Genomic DNA, 22,398 nt, shown 5'->3' with positions numbered 1-22,398 from the left:
AAATTCACCTCAGATCTTCAGACTCGTCTGACTCGCCTTGCTGTATAACTGGCCAGACTTACCTTCCCAAAAAAATCCTATTTAAATTTTATTTCATAATTTAACTATATTTATTTCCACTTCACTTTTATCCAAAGAGACAGAACTATTTGCACTGTATTTATCAGTGGGACAATATTCACACAATACTACAACCTAGAAATAATTTGCAGGTCGCAGCAGCACGAATTATGTGCCCAGCTCTGATTTAAATATTATGCTTATTAACAGTGAGTGGTGGTTTCAGACATTACAGTGCTTCACTCGTACTGAATCTTATTCTGCCTGAAAGAATGAAAAGACTGAGCTGAAGGTGGAGCGATTCGACCAATCAGATGAAAGCAGCGTTTCAGCTCGGCCCACAAGTGCGAATGAAATATTGAAGCCATAAACCGAAATGATCAAAACTTACACGGACCAACTGTCTTGTCCATGTTCTCTCACATGAATCCTCTTCTTGAGTCTTGGGTCTCTTGACCTTCTGCAAGCCCCGCCTTGTTCACGCAGTGATTGACATGGCGCGAGGTGGCAGAGACGTGATCGGCTCGGAATGCATTTTCAATGTGCACATTGAATTTTGCTACATTCATTGCGGTACATTGAATGAAAATGCAATTGTAAGTGCCTTGACTGTGAGTGTTAATGCAATTAAGAAAAATAGCATTTGAATGATAATTTTGCCACAGTTTTTGCTTGAACATGTTATAAATATCTAATCATTTCTGTAATACATTTTTAATTTTGCAACTTATAAAGCGTTAAAATTAGTATTCATTTTACATATTAAAACTAGTGTATTAAATGGCAAATTAAATTATGTAATTTAATTTTCATTTTCATTTTGCACCAAACATGACACAAATGTATTGGAAAATGTAAATGTAAATGCAGAAATGCATTGCCATTTTACATATTGCATTGTCATTTTGCATATTACATTCCAAATTGAATATTGCTACCCATATGCTTCCATACACTCCCAGGTGCTAGGAGACGCGCGGTCCACTCACAATTCAACACGAACTGCGTTCGGCCTGATAAATGCGCATGCGCAGCAGCGCTGTCCTCTCTGTTTCCTGCGCTCAATGCCACGTAATTAGCGGCAGACACAAAATTCAAGCAACACTTCAGACAGTTAAAGGTGAAAGAAGATCCGCCGCGCTAACAGTCTCCCAGGCTTCCATCACGTTATTATTAATAATTGGCACGTTTGGAAGTGATCCGAGATGCTGAAGTTGTTGATTGTGTGCGCACTGGCTGCTATGAGCACGGCTGATATCGCCGAGGAGGAGGACGTGCTCGTACTCAAGAAAAGTAACTTCGAGGAGGCGCTCAAAACTTACCCAAATATCCTTGTTGAGTTTTGTAAGTAACGTTAGTCGCCAACTTTGTTTGAATTGTTGCTGTGTTCATGTCGATAGCTTGTGCATGAGGAGAACGCAAAACGAAACCAACTCTTAGTGAAGTGAATTGTTTTTTTATTCTTAGATTTGATTTGCTGCAGCAGTGCTTAATCTCTTGCAATCATAACCCAATTAATAGACGTGAGCTAACCAAATCTTAATGATAATATTAAACCACAACGTAAGAACGTGAATTTGAAAGCGTTCAGATAAGTGGTTCTAATGTAAGGTTAATGATTTGAAGAGGTCTTTGCCACTCGCCCCAAAACTATTTTAAAAACGCTAAAGTACAGTACGTCGAATCAATTTAAGAATAATACATTCGATTCAAGTTAGTAGATTTGTATGTATTCAGGGCAATAGCAGACTTGGAGCAGTAGCTCTGAGTTCCTGTCGTGTTGAAGATAATGAATTCATTGATATGCGCTTTCACTTGTTTTTCGGTTTCGCCACTTAATAATGGGATGCGTTATGTTATGGTTAAGCATGAATGAGTTTTAAACCTGAACAGACTTCACAAACTGTGTGTAACCGAGCTGCTAGGTTAGTTTATGTACGCATTATCGGGCTAAATTTATTGGGCACTCTATATGAGTATATCCTGATGGAGGGACGTGATAGACTCTCGAATTAGCCAATCACTAGCCTCCACGAGTGTTTCGTCATACTCGGAGGTGTGACTGCGAGTAATATGGGCCGGACTTTGCAGCAACCCCGCGTTAGGTTGACGTGTACATCAGAAAAATAACTTTTAAATTGAATTTGGTATTTTAAAACACTTTTCATGTGAACAATGTAGGCTAATTAAAACGTAAACTATACAGTCTTTCATTAGTGTTTTATCTGATAAAAGAGTGAGTGAATATTTGATGCATGTGAATTTTTATAACCACTGAGCTTTGGTCTTGACTTTAATAGCATGTCAGGTTTTGAGATATGACGTGTTGAAAAAGATTAGAGTAATAAGTTTGCCGTACTTATTTAGTTTATTCCGTTTTACTGGGTTTGAACACTAGAGTGTGTGTGTGTATATATATATATATATATATATATATATATATATATATATATATATATATATATATATATATATATATATACACACACACACATTCAAATTACTGCTAATGTGGCTTGTGTAATGAATGTAAAATCGCTAACATGCAGTGACAGTACATGTCAGGTTTATTGCATTTAACCATTTTTTGCTAACTGCAGATGCACCATGGTGTGGGCACTGCAAAGCCCTGGCCCCCGAATATGCCAAAGCAGCTGGTATGCTGAAAGCTGAAGGCTCAGACATCAAACTAGCAAAGGTGGATGCAACGGAGGAATCTGAGCTCGCTCAGGAGTTTGGTGTTCGTGGATATCCCACCATCAAGTTCTTCAAGAGAGGAGAGAAGGAGAACCCCAAGGAGTATTCTGGTTAGAGATATCAGCCACAATTTTCCTGTATAATATTTATGGTCCATCTTTTTCTGTGGACTACTAGACTGTGTTCAGCTTTTGACTTCTACTTTTGTGTGAAAAAAAAAAAGGTTTCAAAATTTTCAAAATCAATAAATAAGCCTGGCTTAAAACCAGATAGAAGGAAATCAGTAAGTGCACAAAGTTCTAACAGGTTTGTTTTGGTTTGAACTGCTGTGAAGTGTGACTGAGCTGTATTGATGCCATCTTATACCGTAAACCATTATTCAGTTTAGACAGGTCAGTGGTCTGCATACCATTAATGTAAGTGCTAACTGCTGAAGACGTGCATGTCATTCTGTACGTGGAAGCCCGGAGTTCCAGCCTATTTGTAGAAGGGCCCCTCCCCCTTTTCCTTCAACATGCAGTTTCTCACGTTGCCTTTGGTATGGTTGCTGTAGTCTGCTCTCCATGGCTGTCTTACTCCTACAGAGCAGACATGTCTAAGTAAATGCAAGTTCCTTGACTTTCAGATGTCTCAAGGTCTTAAAAAAAGTAACGCTTTTCAGATTCCTTGAGCGATCACAGAAAACTAAATTAAAGAATATTTAATCTTTGTCTTATCTGGAGTCCTTGATGGAAGGGCTCTATCAGGCATCTGTATCAGGTCATGTCATAAGAACTCAGTGTTGATCAAAAGCTGAACCACAGTGTGATTGTTGATGTGTCACATCAGTAGTTCTTGCTGTTAGCTGTGGTGCTTGCTCCTCACTCATTTAAAAACAGCATAATTAAGACTACCTTTGAGACTGTGTCATGTCAATCACATTGACAGCATGTCGGTCCTGCCCTGTGGTCATAAATGGACATAAATTGCTGAGGATGCATGAAATGAACACTTTAGTTATGTTTACTGCATTTAATAGCGCATGTATATTTATTATCAGTGCATTATTTCTGTAGCTTAGAGTAGAACTGGAGTTTAGCACACCAAGGTCACATGTTATGAAACGCAGTGCAAGGTGCTTTGGGAAAAAAAAAATATATTAATAATGTGCCAAATCGAAATGTGGCACATCTCCTATAGTTGATATGGCGCTTTTTTTTCTGTACATGTACAAGTGTTTGCTTGATACCACCAGGTTCCTTTGTCTCACTATGAGATGCTCATGCTCTGTTTACAGCTGGCCGACAGGCTGATGACATCGTCAACTGGCTGAAAAAGCGAACTGGCCCTGCAGCTACTACTTTAACTGATGTGACCCAGGCAGAGTCTCTTATTGCTGATAATGAGGTTGCAGTCATTGGGTTCTTTAAGGTAAATGTCATTGTTTTCAAAAGCTAGTTTAGTTTTTGGTGCTTTTTACAAATACATTTTTCGGCCTCTTTGCAGGATGTTGAATCAGAAAATGCCAAGGCCTTCATTAAAACCGCAGAGGCTGTGGATGACATTCCCTTTGGCATCATCTCTGATGATGCAGGCTTTTCAAAGTTTGAAGTGGCCAAAGATGGTGTTGTTCTTTTTAAGAAGGTAAAGAAGGTTCTCTACTTTATAACTCTGCTGACAAAATTTCAGAACTGATAAATATTGATTTATAACTTTTTATATTAATGGATAGCAAACTAGGGGTGTGATGAGATCTGGTAGCATAAGATTTAGCAAAATTAAAATGTAACTATTAGGGATGTCTTGATCAGTATTTTGTTTTTGCCACCCACCTGATCCTAGTCATTGAATTTTAAGTTTCTTCCAATACCGAGTTTTCCTGGAGGAATGTCTATTTGGTGCACACTTCGTTTAGTAAAATCAATCCAATGTATAAAGAGTTGTGCAGAGAGTAAAATAAATGTATACATGTTAAAAGATACACGCACGCTCTTTTTGTTTATACACCCTCTATACAGACATTGGCAGATGTATATTACAATGGTAGACATTTGTAAACAGGCTTTGGGGTCCGTTATGAATATGGGACTACTAATATAAACTCCTTATTTGAAATGTTCAGTAAGCAGAATAATTGCAAGATAATCTGAATTGGGACGCACCCATAGGATGTTATGACAGTGTCGTCTCATAGTCTGATGGCTGATAAGTACATCAATAAATGAATGAGTGATCATTACAATGTGAAAATTAACAATGATGGATTGACATTGAGCACATCTCCACTGCAAAGCTGCATGTACAATTAATGCTGGCGTTAGTCGCAAATATTAAACTGTTTTTAAAAAATCTTTGAGAAAACCACTTGCAACAACTGGTTCTTGACACCACATGCTATACAACTCTTTCTGCTGACTGCAAAAAGCCACTGAGCCCAACTGAAAGAGACCTGGTCAGACTTGGAACGATCAGTTGTCAATACCAAATTACATTCATAATCAGCCTGACAGTCGTGTAGTGTGTTCTCCGCTTAAACGCCAGGCTCTCGAGAGACAATTTAGATTATGAAATCCATAAGAGTCCATAATTTAAGTTCTCAGTTCAGCCACGGTAACATGATCCTGCTGCACCTATTGTAGTCTCCTCTGGCAACACTGCTGTTGCTATTTTGGGTCTTTGCTCGGCCATGCAATGATTTTGATTTTCTGGTTCTTACTGATTAAAGCAGACCTCAGAGCTTTCCCTTGACGTTTGAATGCATTAGGAAATGATGCTCTCGTTTATCATGGTTAGTGATAGGAGTTCTGCTGTGAAAAAAATAATTTGCTGATTTATAGAAATCGGTCTAAAATTATTAATTCTTTGAGCAAGGTGGAAGGATGTGATTTTTAAATGTATAAACAACAATAGACTAAACTTCTCATTGACTCCTGTCCTGTACCGCCGCTCCCTGTACACAGTTTGCATAGGGCACCAATTCCACCACCAGTTCTCCTCTGGCCAGATAAAATCGGCAATTCAATTCCAGGCTGTAGCAAAGTCACATTGTGCAGAGGACTCAACTGGTACCTGCAGTCGTCTGAGGCATGGACTTTACAGGGGATCTGTATCTGGGGCTCATCTAGTTGTAATGGTCTCTGCTGTCAGGGCTATAGAGGTCCTTTCTAGGTCCCTTTCCACCATCTGATCTAGATACAGACTGGATCTGTTGGCTGTGGGGACCTCGGAATAAGAGAAACAGACTATTATTAGTGTGTATCCCGTTTTTCTAAAGATGTAGCCATTACATCGGGTGTTATGGGAAGTGTTCTCGGTTCTGGTTTACCTAATTAATGCAGCCTAAAAATCCTTGAACTGATTTGGATATTAGAAGCGTATTAGTGCGTTCTGTTTAACCCAGATTAAAGAGATGGGTCTTTAATCAAGATTTAAACTCCAAGAGTGTGTCTGCCTCCCGAACAATGTTAGGTCTGTTATTCTAGAGTTTTGGCACCAAATAGGAAAACGATCTGCCGCCCGCAGTTGATTTAGTTATTCTAGGTATTTCTCAAATTCTCAAAAAAAGAGTTTTGAGAACGCAGCGGACGTGGAGAACTATAATGTAACAAGAGCTTGTTCAAATACTGAGGTGCTATACTATTCAGGGCATTAAAAGTAATGAGCAAGATTTTTAAATCTATACGATGTTTAATAGGTAGCCAGTAGGGATGCAAATGATTAATCGATTATCGGTTAATTGTCGATAAGAGATTGATCGATTAAGGTTGTCGATGGTCGGTTAACTGATTCAAGGTTGGGTTGCATGCGGCTCGTGCGCAGAACACGTGTGAGTCGCTGTGAGTGATGGTGACCGTATATAAATTAATCATTATTAATTCAGTGTACTAATTAAGCTTTTAATGTGATGTGTTGTTTTTATTTTAATGTACTTTTAAAGTTTACAAGTTCTTCAACATGAAAAGCAATAGAAATGTAGTAGCTAAGTCATTTCATCAGATAACTGCGCTTTGCAGGGCTGCGGGACACAGTGACAGGACAGGTAGTCTATTCATTCCTACAACTTAATTCGTTCCTACGACTTATTAATTTGTGGCAATTGTCAATGTTTCTTTAATTTTGTTCCCTAAATAACCCATGATTTAACTGAAATAAGGGAACAAAGTAATAAATAAACAAATTCTTAATTCATGAAATATTTCATTTCCCTTCCCATATGTTTACCACACACAGTAAGAGATGTGATTTAAAAGTGAAAGATAATAAAATAAACCTGGAAAATTAGTAGATTTAAGAAAAGAAACCGGCAAACCAGAACAAAGCCACATTAATGAAGGCTATATCTCGAATGACATCCAGAGACATGGTCACGATCTAACATTTTCCTAACCCTGCGAAAAAAAATTCTGTCTCGGCTGTTTCGATCGCGCTGGAGCGCACATATATTCTAGTGATTCAAACTTGCATCGCAGTCTGTTCATTATCAAAATAAAATAGTCAACTTAACATTTAAAAGTTTACGCTGGTCAGTTTAAATAGACCAGTATACCGGTCCACTCTGCTCTTCCAAAGATGTTTTTGCTCAAATGAAGTGGGTCATCTTTTCTGTCTATGTGCGAATGTGCAAGTGTAAAACTATTATTTATAATGTAAACTATTTAAATACATTGCGAATATGGAAACATTTGGATTTGTGCTGAATGAGACATGAGCAGTAATCTCCAAATAAATCTAGTCAAAGCCGTGCTCGCCCATCCTCGTCTGCACGCACGCACTGTCACGATCTAAAGCACTTATGTCAGATTTTAAAAAACAAATAGGCTAGGCCTACCGGAATGCAAAAATTCTAAATCTGACATTTTCTAGAAACAGAATCCAGCAGGATCAAATTAATGTGAGCACCAGTGTGTTTTGCTGCAGCAGCGCCGATGGATACGGTTCACTTAATGCGCAGAGAAGTTACGCGCGCCACAGTTACTTTTGGGATCCTTTTATTTTAAATGCCATAATGTCAGTTGAAAATATTGCAATGGTGTTTTAAAATACAACTACGAGCACCACAAAACAATTTAAAGAGGCACGTTCAGCAGTCTCCGTGTGGGATAGGTACGTCAAAGTAAATTGATCTCAAACGTATGGTGCGCTCTCTTCATTTTATGAAATGATCATAATCGCATCTCTTTTATAATCCTGCTACTAGCATTTTATTCAGACTAAAACCCCATTAATTCAAGTGAGGAAGCGTTGTGTGTGTGTGTGGCTTTTGCACATCCTTTCATGGCAGTGACTACGTTTACATGCAGCCATGGCCATGTAAACACCGGCAAAAACCCGGATATGCTCATATCCCGGTTTTTAAAAACCGGGATATTATACCTGGGGTACCCCTTTTCTAACCCGAATATTTGGTCTTGTAAATGCGTTTCGGCATATCCCCATCAAAATGTGTGTTCTGCGCATGTTCTATTCGCAAGGAATCTTGGTCTTTTGAGTAGTGACGGCGCATAAAAAAAACCCCGCGTGCAGTATAGAGGCACAGTAGTGTCAAGTGCTGCTGGTGGATCAGTACCAGCGCCAAAGCGCAAACAAAGACTATCGCTATCTGCCCCAAACTATTCATTATCCGCCTGCTGCTGCTGTTGTTGTTGTCTTTGGATACAGGAAGAAGAATCGGAAATGACGCATATTGCGTCTTGTTGTCCGGATGTCCAGACGCTAACCGTGCGTCGCCGTTTACATCGGGATTGGCAACTGATTACACATTCCATGCATACAGGAGTAACTCTCTCTGCTCACACATGTAAACGGGTTATCCCGAATGTTTCAGAAACCCGAATAGTGACCTTAACCCGACCATAACCCGAATTTTAACAGCATGTAAACGTAGTCAGTACTGCTGCCTGCAATAGATGCATTTTGCAGCATTATGGTTAATGATTAATTGATCGTTAATTTAAATGACAATTATGGAATTAATCTATTTTAAATCCCTAGTAGCCAGTGCAGTGTTGACAGAACTGGGGTAATATGGTCATACTTCCTGGTTCTATTAAGAACTTCTAGTAGCTGCATTTTGAACCAGCTGGAGTTTTAGTAAGCGTTCAGAACAACCACTCAAAAAAGCATTACAATAATCTCACCTTGAGTTCATAAACACCAGGTTTAACATTTTTGTATTTGACATTGAGTACATGGGTCATAATTTAGATATATTTTTTCCGATGGATAAATGCAGTTTTAAAAATGTGTCTTTCTAAGGAAGGATTGCTATCAAATAGCACACCTAGGTGATGATGAAGAATCGACAAAGCAGCCATCAAGTCTTAGACCGTGTTCTAGGTTATTTCATGCAGAGTTTTTAGGTCCTATAATTAACACCTCGGTTTTTTTCTGAATTTAGCAGGAAGAAATTGTCATCCAGTTTTTTTTTTATATCGACTATGCATTCCACAAGTTTTTCGAATTGGTACCCTTACAGAAAAAACACATGAATTTCACATGTGCAAAAACTCATGTGACCACATACACATGTGATTTTGCACATGTGAAATTTAACATGTGAAAATATGTTAAAAGCACATGTGAAATATGTGGATCACATGTGAAACACACGTTTTGCACATGAAAATGTGTGCTTTTGGAACATTTACACATGTGAGCACATGTGTTTCACATGTGAATCCCATGTGTTTCACATGTGAAACAAAATACCCTTGTGAAACATGTAAAATTCCCATGTGAAATCTATAATCACATGTGAAACCCATGAGATCACATGTGAAACAAAATTCACATGTGAAATGCATGTGATCACATGTGAAACACATGTAAAATTCCCATGTGAAACCTATAATCACATGTGAAACCCATGAGATCACATGTGAAACGTAAAATTCCCATGTGAAACCTATCACATGTGAAACTTGAAATTCCCATAATCACATGTGAAACCCATGTGATCACATGTGGAACCCATGTGATCACATGAGGAACCTATGCAATCACATGTCAAACATTAAATTCCCATGTGAAACCTGTAATTGCATTTGAAACCTGAAATTCCCACGTGAAACCCATGAGATCACATGTGAAACGTAAAATTCCCATGTTAAACTTATAATCACATGTGGAACCCATGCAATCACATGTAAAAAGTTAAATTCCCATGTGAAACCTGTAAACACATGTGAAACCTGAAATTCCCATCTGATCACATGTGAAACGTAAAATTTCCATGTGAAACCTGTAATCACATGTGAAACCTGAAATTCCCATGTGATCACAAGTGAAACCTAAATTCCCATGTGAAACCAGTAATTGCATTTGAAACCTGAAATTCCCATGTGAAACCCATGAGATCACATGTGAAACGTAAAAGTCCCATGTGAACCCTAAAATCACATGTTTAACCCATGAGATCACATGTGAAACGTAAAAGTCCCATGTGAACCCTAAAATCACATGTGAAACCAATGAGATTAAATGTAAAACTTAAAAGTCCCATGTGAAATCCATGGGATAAGATTTGAAACCCATCCAATATCTTTGTTAAACCTACACCCCACATAAACATGTAACTTCATGTGAAATCCACGTAAAAATCATTAAGCAATATACCATAGAAAGCATGATTTCCAAATTTAAGACAAATAATTCAAATTGAACTTATTTCATTTAAAAAAAAAAATACAAATTGAATGTTTAAAACAAAGCAAAATCAAATCAGAATTATGCCTAAAAAAATAAAAAAAACTCTAAAGTGTGTGTGTGTGTGTGTGTGTTTGTGTGTTGGTTCAGTCCTCTATTGCTCTTTCAGCAGGCATCCTGTTTCGGGATAGAAAAAGATCAAAGATTAGGGCAGTGCAAGCACAAGAAAATCATGATAAAGTAAAATTTTCTTTCTTTTCTTTCAAGATTCTATTAATTAATTTCAAGTAATGACTGGTATATGTATATTGGCAGTATCCAAATATATAAACAAGCAGATCCAGTGCACACCTACAGCATGCCCTCTACAAGGTTCTAGATTTTGACAGTACATTTGCACCAGATGAAAACACATTTAAAGAAATATTGAGTTTGCACTTGCGAAAAGCTTGCTCTGTCCGACTTAAGCATTTATGTGACAACATGCATTGTTGGTTTATTAAGAATGATGACATTAAGAAGATGGATGTAAACGTACTCTTATTCCCCAGAGAAAGCAAAATGGTCTTAACTTTTTGCATCTCTTACTTAAAAGTCTGGGTGAACCTGAAGTTTATTTCAGTGCTGTGACGTATTTCCCAGTGAAAGGTAGTATTGAACAGAAGGCAGAGTTTTACTCTAGCGCAGTGGTTCCCAAACTGGGGTGTGTGCACCCCTAGTGGTGCGCAGACTGACCACCAGGGGTGCGCGAGAGAATGTTTGTACTGGCGGGGAAAAAGATTGTCTTTTTATTATTTTAACGTATTTAACTAAGGTAAACTTCACATGGAAAAGTTTTTTTAAGAAATAAAATTCCACATTGCAAGCTATAAATTACTCCTTTTACAATGATTTAATTTCATTTTACAAGCACGTCTGTATCACAATAGCCCCCTGCCCTGTTCTAATTAGGCGTGATAATAGTGATAATTCATTTATATATTTTTTGCAAAGCAGGCTTTTACTAGATGCAAAAAATGATTTTGAGAGTAAATATGTCTTCAAAATGAATAAAATCAGTTAAATGCAGAATTAGTATACTAGTTACCAAACCTCCAATAACTAAATTTGTTAAATAAAAAATTGATTGTTATGCATTTAATCTCACTTTATTGACCAATGTACTTTCTTCTGACCTGATTCAGTTAAATAAGCAAAAATGACTATAGATAGATATAAAGGTTTGCTTTCCTCTACTGTACATGTGTGAATTTGCATTTCCTTCAGCCTGAGGCTTATTATTTCACTGTTGGTGTGAAAGTTAGATTTGCCAAAAAAAATAATTTTGTGTTATAAAAAAAACAAGCCCAGCCCAGGTGGGGAAAAAATTAACGCAAAAGTAAAGTATCACATTACTTTTCTATAAAACTAACGTAATGCAATTAGTTACTTTTTAAGGGAGTAACACAATATTGTAATGCATTACTTTTAAAAGTAACTTTCCCCAACACGGTTTATAACAGTGCATATTTAACATATTTAACCAGTGTTGGGGAAAGTTACTTTTAAAAGTATGTTAAATATGCACTGTTATAAACAAAGTATTTGTATTTAGTAGGAGTGTAACAGTTCACAAAATTCACGGTTCGGTTTGATACGATATACTTGTATCACGGTTCAGTTCGGTTCGGTACGTTTTCAATAGGCTACAGCAAAAAGAAAGAAATGCCAGAGAAATTTCTTTTGATTTAATTTTAATTATTTTTTTATTAAAACATACATCATAATGCATGATTTTTTTTTTACTTTGAGCAATGATGGAGCTATAATTCACTTTTTTTAGGAGCATATAGAAAAAAACTAATAAACACAAAGAATAAACACAACACGTCTAGCCGTGAGTGAAGAGTGCTCTGTGTGAGAGGTATTTACGACAGTGACGTTAAATACAAGTGCTCCACGGCGACTCTAGGGGTCGTTGTTTGACCAAAATGGAATTTCTGCCTGGTGCTGCTTTAAAAAATTTCTTTTTACAACAGAAATGTGAATTCTGCTGGTATTCAGTATATGCATAGAGAGAGATTCAGGCTAGAATCACCTACGAATGCGTTTTTTTTTTTTTTTTTTTTTTTTTTAATTTCTAATCGTAAACACAGCCATGTTGAAGCCTGCAGTAAATTTTTTGCATTATGGCAGTCCATTCTGCTTATTGTTTTTCGAGAATGTTGCATTCCTGTTTGTCATGGTGCACGTAACTTCACGCCAATAAATCATCAGAAATATTGGTCTTTACCAATTTATTGAATCTTTACATTTGTCCTGCCTGTTGTCCATGGATTTACCTATATTTGGTGTATAAAATGCATCTAGACATGCAAAATCGATTTTACAATAGATTCCTTGAACTCATCACTCAAATCAAGCAGGATTTTTTTTCAAAGTGTCAACCCAAGAAAGCAAAGTAAACGGTCTCTCATTTGTAGGTTGCATTGACAACTAGCGGAGGATGCAAGTAAAATGGTATAACAGTACCTCTTTTTTTTTTTATTCTTCTCACCTGAAATTCATGCAATAAACATGTTTTTGACACAGATTTCTATTAGTTTGTGGTCTATATAGCCTGCTTCAAAATGAGGTTTGCAATGATGCGCCTGAAGGCACTGGTTGAAAACCCAGTCAGTGAAGTTACGATATGCTAATTTGTTTAAATGCATACCTACGTAATCACCATCACCAAAATAGATTTTTATTTATTTATTTTTTTACATTGAAACTTGAAAAGAATATATATAGTCCTACCTGCCGACGCTTTAAAAAAAAAACTGTTACTGCAAACCAAAATATTTTTAAGGATGGCCTTATGTTTGTTTTCTTCTAAAAGAGATAAAAAGTAATCAGATCTAGTAATTTGTAATGCTTTTCTGTAGGATAGGTTACTTTCCGGCCAAGCAATATGAAATGCCTCTAGTTTTGTTTTAATCCAGCTGTGCTCCATTTTCCAGGCTGCTCTCTTTAGGGGGCATGTGCTCATTATACAACAGTGTCAGACTGTTTTCCTTAATCTCCCTTAAGCGTGAAGGAGCAACTATATTTAAAATGCTAGAAAAGAGTCCATAGTTTGTTACATCAAGAGGTTTTGGATATGCTAAGGAATTGGGATGCATCAGGAAGATTACTTGCAAAGCAGTCTTTTGTGGTAGAAGTGATGCTCTCACCTCATGTTTGCTCACTTTGCTGCTGTCCGCTGACTGCAAATGATCATAACTGATGGACCCCTATGACCAGGAAAAGACTACAGTAGTCCTGTGCCGAGATGAGAAAAAGGGGAAAAAAAGCCCAAGATGAGGCCTGTGCATCACTTTTAAGTAGCCTATGTTTATAATCCTGAGAAACTTTTTGGGATTAAGTTAATGTGTTTTAATGTCTGTGATAATATCACCTCCGCATCTGCCTTAATATTCTCTTAGAGTTTCCATGTTCCTTTCCGAAAAATGAACCATAATTTTACTATGGAAACAAATAAATAAATAAAAAAACATGGTTTTTGTAGCAGTGGTAACTACAAATTAACCATGGCTTTATTTCAAATCGCTTCAAATAATTTGCGTAGTATTCCGATAATATTTTTTGTGGTAATAAAAAGAGACCTAAGCAAACAACCTTTTAAAATGCCATAAAATGCATTATATTAAAAATGAGGCAATAATGATTGGTTAATTGTATGGTTTTATTCAATAACTGTTAAAATAATAATAATTGAATACAAAATAAACCATTTATGTACATTACATGGGCTATTATTACAAAGGGCGCCAAAGGCCTGATAATTGCTGTTGTAACACAAGGATGATCAAATCCTTGTTTAATATTGACCAAACATTTAATTCAAATATCCACTTAATCTTTATTTTTTGGCCACCTTTTTGTGATAGAAATGCAAGTCTCTATAATAAAAAATAAAAAAATATGTGTGGATATCACAACCCTTACAAAAACTAATCCTTGGTTTTATTATTGTAAAATGTTCTTGTCACTTCTGAATGCTTGAGAATAGTGATGGGAAGTTTGATTCTTTTCTGCGAACCGGTTCTTTCGGACAGTTCGATTCAATAAACCTGTTGAAAAACATGGTTCACCGGTTCTTTGATGCTCGACGTAATGATGTCATTGGCGATAACGTAATAGCGTTACGTCTGTCAAACATTCAAATATATAAAGTCAGTAATCATAACTTCAGTCAGTTGAAAAAAACCTCAATCATGAAAAGTTTACAATTAAGTTTTGCAACAAAGCACCCAAATACAGTAACAGCAATAATGTGCATATGAGGATTTAAGTCTTGAAGATATAAAGTAAATTAGGTGTCATCAGTGCAGAAACCATGATCCACTTACTATACATAATCCATTGCGATGATGCAACCGGTTCTTGACTCGAGAACTGCTCCAGCAGTGGGCGTGTTCGTTCGTCATCTGTCTCTTCTCGGTGTTCATCTTTAGTTCGGTCTTCACAGCAGTTAAGTCAAGTAAATGAATTACTCCGGGATATTTGTTTATTCTGACTTGGAGGGAGTGTTGGTCATATTAAAAGTTAACAGTTTAAGTAATTTGTGGATTAATGCTTATTGGAGATGCGAACGGTTTCAAACGATTCAGTTCAATTTGGTGAACTGGTTCAACCGGTTCACTAAGAAGAACTGGTTAAATTGAACAAATCGTTCGCGAATCGGTAGAGCTGTAGTCAAGTCCAGCTTTGTCAAGTCCAAGTCCAGGACTAGTCGAGTCCAAGTCCAATTGAGAGAAAGGACAAACTTAACTGATAATGTATGTGATGCGAGAGACAGTATATCTCCTATTCTAAATAAATAATTTTACATTATTATTTGTAATGATCAAAAAGCATGTGCAAAACTCTGTAGGACAGGGGTCTCCAAACTAGATCCTGAAGGGCCAATGTCCTGAAAAGTTTAGCTCCAACTGGCCTTAACACATCTGGAAGATTCTAGTGTAAGAGCTTGATTAGCTGGTTCAAGTGTGTATAATTAGGGTTGGAGCTAACAGGGGCGTTGCAAAAGATCTTGGGCCCTATGCATAGGCAGTCCATTATGTAAGGTAAAATTATTTTTATGTACATTTTATGTAGATAAAATGTTTTATTTACATTTTAATTACTTTATAATGCTGCTGTTGCTGTCTAAAGGCTAGAAGGGATACGTTTGGCTCTACTGGGCATGCACGCATAAATGCAGCAAAAAATTTTGTCATACTGTATAGGGCTTGCATAGACTAGTCGAGTGCTGTTGGAAACTATCGACTACACCAGCATACATTAACCATAATGCATACAAAGTGTTTGCAAGTACGACATGAATTTTAGGATTATAATATTGCGTGGAGCGGTTACTTTCTATTACCTTATCTATGTTACATGCAAAAATAAAATATTATGTAATGTAGTAATTAGGGTTGTGTCTGAAGCCGAATACCTTATTTAGAATGGCACGGATAATGGCTTCAAAAACGAATAACAGACAAGAAATAATTCTGCCTGAATACTCAGCTGAAGCTGACACAGTCCGGTGTTTGCTAGATAACAGTAGAGCCAGGGGATCAGCGCAATATTATAAACGAACCTCTAAAGTCACACAATAGAGAATGAAGTGAATGAATGTAAACTACTGCAGCAAAGCAAATCAGACACCGCATTTCTGTTGTCTCTCCGTGCATCTCTCAGAAATAAGAGCTTTGCAAGGGTAATTTTACCTATAATAATGCATCATACACGTTCTATTATTTGTACAGTCGTGGCCAAAAGTTTTGAGAATTAAATATTAGTTTTCAAAAAGTTTGACTTTAAACTGCTTTTAGATCTTTGTTGTTTCTGTGATGTACTGAAATATAATTACAAGCACTTCATACTATTCAAAGGCCTTTATCGACAATTACATGACATTTATGCAAAGAGTCAGTATTTGCAGCGTTGGCCCTTCTTTTTCAGGACCTCTGCAATTCGACTGGGCATGCTCTCAATCAACTTCTGGGCCAAATCCTGACTGATAGCAACCAATTCTTTCATAATCACTTCTTGGAGTTTGTCAGAATTAGTGGGTTTTTGTTTGTCCACCCGCCTCTTGAGGATTGACCACAAGTTCTCAATGGGATTAAGATCTGGGGAGTTTCCAGGACATGGACCCAAAATTTCAACATTCTGGTCCCCGAGCCACTTAGTTATCACTTTTGCCTTATGGCACGGTGCTCCATCGTGCTGGAAAATGCATTGTTCTTCACCAAACTGTTGTTGGATTGTTGGAAGAAGTTGCTGTTGGAGGGTGTTTTGGTACCATTCTTTATTCATGGCTGTGTTTTTGGGCAGAATTGTGAGTGAGCCCACTCCCTTGGATGAGAAGCAACCCCACACATGAATGGTGTCAGGATGCTTTACTGTTGGCATGACACAGGACTGATGGTAGTGCTCACCTTTTCTTCTCCGGACAAGCCTTTTTCCAGATGCCCCAAACAATCGGAAAGGGGCTTCATCAAGGAATATGACTTTGCCCCAGTCCTCAGCAGTCCATTCACTATACTTTCTGCAGAAGCTCAATCTGTCCCTGATGTTTTTTTTTGAGAGAAGTGGCTTCTTTGCTGCCCTTCTTGACACCAGTCCATCTTCCAAAAGTCTTCGCCTCACTGTGCGTGCAGATGCGCTCACACCTGCCTGCTGCCATTCCTGAGCAAGCTCTGCACTGGTGGCACTCCGATCCCGCAGCTGAATCCTCTTTAGGAGACGATCCTGGCGCTTGCTGGACTTTCTTGAACGCCCTGAAGCCTTCTTTACAAGAATTGAACCTCTTTCCTTGAAGTCCTTGATGATCCTATAAATTGTTGATTTAGGTGCAATCTTAGTAGCCACAATATCCTTGCCTGTGAAGCCATTTTTATGCAACGCAATGATGGCTGCATGGGTTTCTTTGCAGGTCACCATGGTTAACAATGGAAGATCAATGATTTCCAGCATCACCCTCCTTTTAACATGTCAGGCTGATTGGGTTAAAATGGCAGACTTGACATGATGATCTCCAGCCTTGTGCTCGTCAACATTCTCACCTGAGTTAACAAGACGATTACCGAAATGATCTCAGCAGGTCCTTTAATGACAGCAATGAAATGCAGTGGAAAGGTTTTTTTTGGGGATTAAGTTAATTTTCATGACAAAGAAGGACTATGCAATTCATCTGATCACTCTTCATAACATTCTGGAGTATATGCAAATTGCTATTATAAAAACTTAAGCAGCAACTTTTCCAATTTCCAATATTTATGTAATTCTCAAAACTTTTGGCCACGACTGTATATATTTAAAAGGCAATGATTTAAACCTTTGGCTACGATATGATAAGAATGAATGGAATAAGCACAGCGCGCTCACCAATCAAACACCCGCGCTGTGCGTCTCAGTCTCTCAAAAACCAAATCAGAGAGCAGGCTAATAATCAGCTTAGATACATAATTTTCTACTCGTCCTACATGTTTGCATCTTTACCTTTTGCTGGTTTGCGCGGCACACACACTCATCGGTTTAGTGAAGTTCACCAAACATTATAGACTCGCTTAAAGTGTCCTGCATAATGAAAATGTGCGCATTGAATGGATTCAGTCGTGTTCAAATGATCACTAAACGTTTGTCATGACATCTCGCTGCTTGCATTATAAATATTATTTTAGTTTAACATGACATACTTGTTCAGTGATAACTAAGAAAAAAATATATAAAAAGTCATAACGGTCTTATCAAGTAACTGTATGACGTTGTATCCGAATGATACGAAAAATGTTGTGATTGTTACAGATACAAATACTGGCTGTTACATGAAACTTTAAATATGTAATGTCATAATTATAAAGTTTTTAAAATTTACACATGTAAATTGTTGCATAAGGCTATACATTAATAAGCGTTTATTGATTAAAAAAAAAAAAACTATTTAATGTGTTTTCATTTACAATAGCATGAACCACGAGTAGTCGAGTAATTCAAGCATTTTTTTAAATAAAAAAAAATCAACTAGTAGAAACCAGTAGTCTTGCAACCCCTATACCAGGGATCCTCAAATCTGGCCCACGAGATCCATTTTCCTGCAGAGTTTAGCTCTAACCCTAGTCAAACACACCTGAGCATGCTAATCAGTATCTTCAGGATCATTAGAAAATCACAGGCAGGTGAGTTTGATCAGGGTTGGAGCTAAACTCTGAAGCGCATTGGCCCTCCAGGGCAAGATTTGAGGAACCCTGCCCTATACTCTACAGCAGTAATTAGTATTCCATTGTTGTAAAGGGTAAGTTTAAGGCCATTTAGGTGTAGACCAAGGATTGCCATTTTTTAAATGAATTTATCAGCAGAGCTACTGCAATTCTGCAAGGGATTTTTAGTGCTGGAAATCCATTTATCCTTTGCTGAAACTTCTGTGTCTTCATGGAGAGCGGGTCATGGTTGCCTAGCAACAGCAGACGCCACTGGAGCGCGAGCGTATAGTGCAGGATACAGAGTGCTTTGGAAAAAAGGAGAACGCACCTAGCGTTTTCCACACGTTTTCAGTCGCAACATCTTGCAAATGTGGTTTTGTTTTGATGGTGTGTCTTTTTTTTTTTTTTTGCTTTGCTGGACTCGGTCGAGACAATCGAGAACATTTGGCAAGTCCAGTGGCCAAGTCCGAGTGCAAACGCAACGAGTCCGAGACGGTAGAAAAATGTCTCTAGTCCAGACTCGAGTCCAAGACCAGACTCGAGTACTACAGCCCTATGAATCGGACATCACCACTTGACTATAAAGTCAATCAGCCAACTGTATTAGTAAAATCATAGCCATAGGCAACAGTCTAGTTAGAATTGTATTTTGTAAATAATAAAATTACGATTTAGTTATTTTTATTTTATTAAAGTTCTATTTTGACCCCTATTGTAGGTGTTTTTTTTTTTGTTTTTTTTTTTCGACTTCCATAGTTTGGGGAGTGGGCACAACAATAAAATTCTTCTTAGGACACCCATTTGGCTAGCAGCGGCCCTGCTTCTGTCACTAGAGAGAGGCTTTGGGATTGTGTCTTGGCACCCAGACACCTACTCCAAGGCAGTAGGGGCAATACATTTCGTTACAGAACGCAGCTGCTCTCTTTGTGTGCTATTAATGCCCAGTATATGTATTAAATCTAGAATATCCGCTGCCCTGTGGCAAACAACTGTTGCAGTCACGTTTCTATGCTTGAGTGGTGCATAGTTCCCTTGTTAACACTCAATTACAGTGCATTTTGTTTCTATGGACATAGAAAAAGTTTTTCTCTCACTCACTGAATTGCTCGTTTATTTTTCAGTTTGATGAGGGTCGCAATGCATTTGATGGAGAGGTCAGCAAAGAAAAGCTACTGACCTTTATCAGATCCAACCAACTTCCCCTGGTCATTGAGTTTACAGAGCAGGTACTCTCTATCCACACTTGGCTCTTGTTGTGTATATACTGACATTACAGATGTGTGTTTGACCTGTTGCATACAGACTCAGTTGGCCTATTTATAATTTCATTATAAAACTGATTGAACAATTGATTCTGATCTTATTTATTGTCTACAGACTGCTCCAAAAATATTTGGAGGTGTCATCAAGTCCCACATCCTAATGTTTGTTCCCAAAACAGCCAAAGACTTCCAGGATAAGATGGACCAATTTAAGAAGGCAGCTGAGGGTTTCAAAGGCAAAGTGGGTTTTTTTTTTTTTTTCTCAACCGTGTCAGTGTATGTTTTGCTAAATACATGGAAGTTTAACCTTGTTCTCTTTCTCCACAGATTCTCTTCATCTTTATTGACAGTGATGTGGATGATAATCAGCGAATTCTGGAATTCTTTGGTCTTAAGAAGGAAGCATGCCCAGCAATCCGCCTCATTACCCTAGAGGAAGAGATGACCAAATATAAACCAGAAACCTCAGAAATCACAGCAGAGAACATAATCACCTTTTGCACCGCCTTCACAGAGGGAAAACTTAAGGTCACTAAGAAGTTAGTTTGGGTGTAGGTTTAAAGCTGCTGTCTGTAAGTTGTGCCTCTTTGTTGCCATCTCTGTTTGAAAACCTGCAGCTGTTTGTGGAATTCTCTTCCTTGCGTGGGTTGTGCAACGGCACGGCTCCAGTGCAGATGAATCTAATCAGGGTTCCCACGCTTCTTGAAAGTACTTGAATTTCAGACATATGAATTCAAGGCCTGGAAAGTACTTAAACAAATAGCAGAATGGTGCAATAAAAAAAAATCAGCGCACATAATTGTGCATGTCACCAAAGTGCGTTTATCCCGGGAAAGCATGTTTTTTCTGAAACGGCCACAAATATCCAGGTTCTGAGGGATCCTACGTGTTGATTCCCCACGAATAGTGTGAGCAGTCAAATCGCCTCTCGACGATCGGACCATACAGTGAGCGCACTTTAATCGTGAGCTTTGGCTTTACATCTCATGCGATCTACTCGTACAGTGTGAGTTTGGTACCTTGCCGAAATCGCACGGTGTATGCCCAGCTTTATTGACGTGTTTTTGCTGCTTTAAGTAATGTATCGCAGACATCTGTTGATTTCTTGAACACATTAATCGAAAACCACTCACTGCTCAAACACCAGAGTTTTGTTTGAGCTGAGTTCTGAAATCTCACAAATCCTTTCATTATAACAGTGTTAAACAGGTGTAAATAAGAGATTCTTTGTTCAGTGTAAAAATAGTTTAAAACCATTTTTGTTGAAAAAATGGAGCAAAATCGAGCTACAAAGTCAAAGCTGAGCCGCTAAACATCTCCAAACAAAGGGTTGTTTCGTTTATGAACCTGCATTTTTAAACGCATCTGGTTCAATTACCCATTCTTAAAGCCAGTAGCTTTCTAAATTCCTGAATGAATTCGTCTTTCGAACAAATCAATTGAATGAATGACTCCGTGATAAACTCAATGATTCGCCGCCACCTACTGGCAGTTTTACTTTAATTTTTAAAGGATCTTTTATTTAATTATTTCTATAAATAAAATGTTATATAAAACATTAACCTCAACATGAACTTATGAATTTAATTGCCACCTGAGCCTCATTAAACATCTGAAAATACATCTGCAAGCCACTTATGTTCTTCTGTGCCACCTCGGTAGTAAAAAAATTTTTTAATACTTATTTCATTTGATTGGTAACTTATTCTTACTGTACGCATGTGGTGACCTAGTAGCTGGGAAAACAATTTATTAATTTTTTTAACAGCCCTGGCACAGTAGCATGCTTAAATTTCCAGTGAAAACCTACCAGTACCACTCAAATTAGAAAACGTTGTTGTAACCTATCTGTTTTGAACCCTGGCTGGTTATGTACTTGCTCAAATATTGATTTTTAGATCAATTTTAACCAAAAAAAGTTACAGACTGCAGCTTTTAAATGTCTGATGTGTTCTGTCTTTTTGGAATGATTGTTTTGTGTGTCTGTGTGCTTGTTTTGAATGATTGTAATGTCTTTCAGCCTCATTTGATGAGTCAGGACATTCCTGATGACTGGGATAAGAACCCGGTCAAGGTCCTGGTGGGCAAAAACTTTGAAGAGGTTGCCTTCGACCCTGCTAAGAATGTGTTTGTAGAGTTTTGTACGTATTTTGTATATATAAAAATGTTTTTGCTTAAATGCAAGTTCTGTAGTCTTGTCATTCCATGTCTGCCTTGGTTTGAGAGATCACTTTGCATGGCATATTGCCTGATTTTATTTTGAAAGCGAGATCTTTTATGTGCCCCTCCTAATAGCCTGACATGGTAAACACAAGATTCCTGTATCTGTCCAAATGCATACTGCTAATCCTGGCATGGGCACCAACACAGGATACTTACTTTGAGAGCTCTCTTTCCTGTATACTCTTTAACATGCTATAATAGAGCAAGAAATGCTGTGATCATTTTGGCTCTAGAGATATTTAAAGCAAACTGCTTCCCAAACTAGCATGTCTGAGGAAAGTGGCTAATTGTGTGTATGTGATATATATATATAT

At 37.6% G+C, this 22,398-nt stretch overlaps 1 protein-coding gene across 1 annotated transcript in view; it reads left to right on the top strand.

Moving 5' to 3' along the window:
- Nucleotides 1-1,099: 1,099 nt before the first annotated feature.
- Nucleotides 1,100-22,398, top strand: part of LOC132161313 (protein disulfide-isomerase-like) — a 29,177-nt gene continuing 7,878 nt past the window's right edge. The window contains exons 1-8 of the mRNA XM_059571283.1: nucleotides 1,100-1,404; nucleotides 2,661-2,867; nucleotides 4,034-4,167; nucleotides 4,243-4,380; nucleotides 19,721-19,825; nucleotides 19,977-20,102; nucleotides 20,189-20,389; nucleotides 21,882-22,002. Of these exons, the coding sequence (XP_059427266.1) occupies nucleotides 1,266-1,404; nucleotides 2,661-2,867; nucleotides 4,034-4,167; nucleotides 4,243-4,380; nucleotides 19,721-19,825; nucleotides 19,977-20,102; nucleotides 20,189-20,389; nucleotides 21,882-22,002 (1,171 nt within the window). The 5' untranslated portion in view covers nucleotides 1,100-1,265. The remainder of the gene's footprint in view (nucleotides 1,405-2,660; nucleotides 2,868-4,033; nucleotides 4,168-4,242; nucleotides 4,381-19,720; nucleotides 19,826-19,976; nucleotides 20,103-20,188; nucleotides 20,390-21,881; nucleotides 22,003-22,398) is intronic.

This window comes from Carassius carassius, chromosome 17 (assembly GCF_963082965.1).
Source record: "Carassius carassius chromosome 17, fCarCar2.1, whole genome shotgun sequence".
NCBI lineage: Eukaryota > Metazoa > Chordata > Actinopteri > Cypriniformes > Cyprinidae > Carassius > Carassius carassius.
This window is presented reverse-complemented; position numbering and strand designations above follow the sequence as displayed.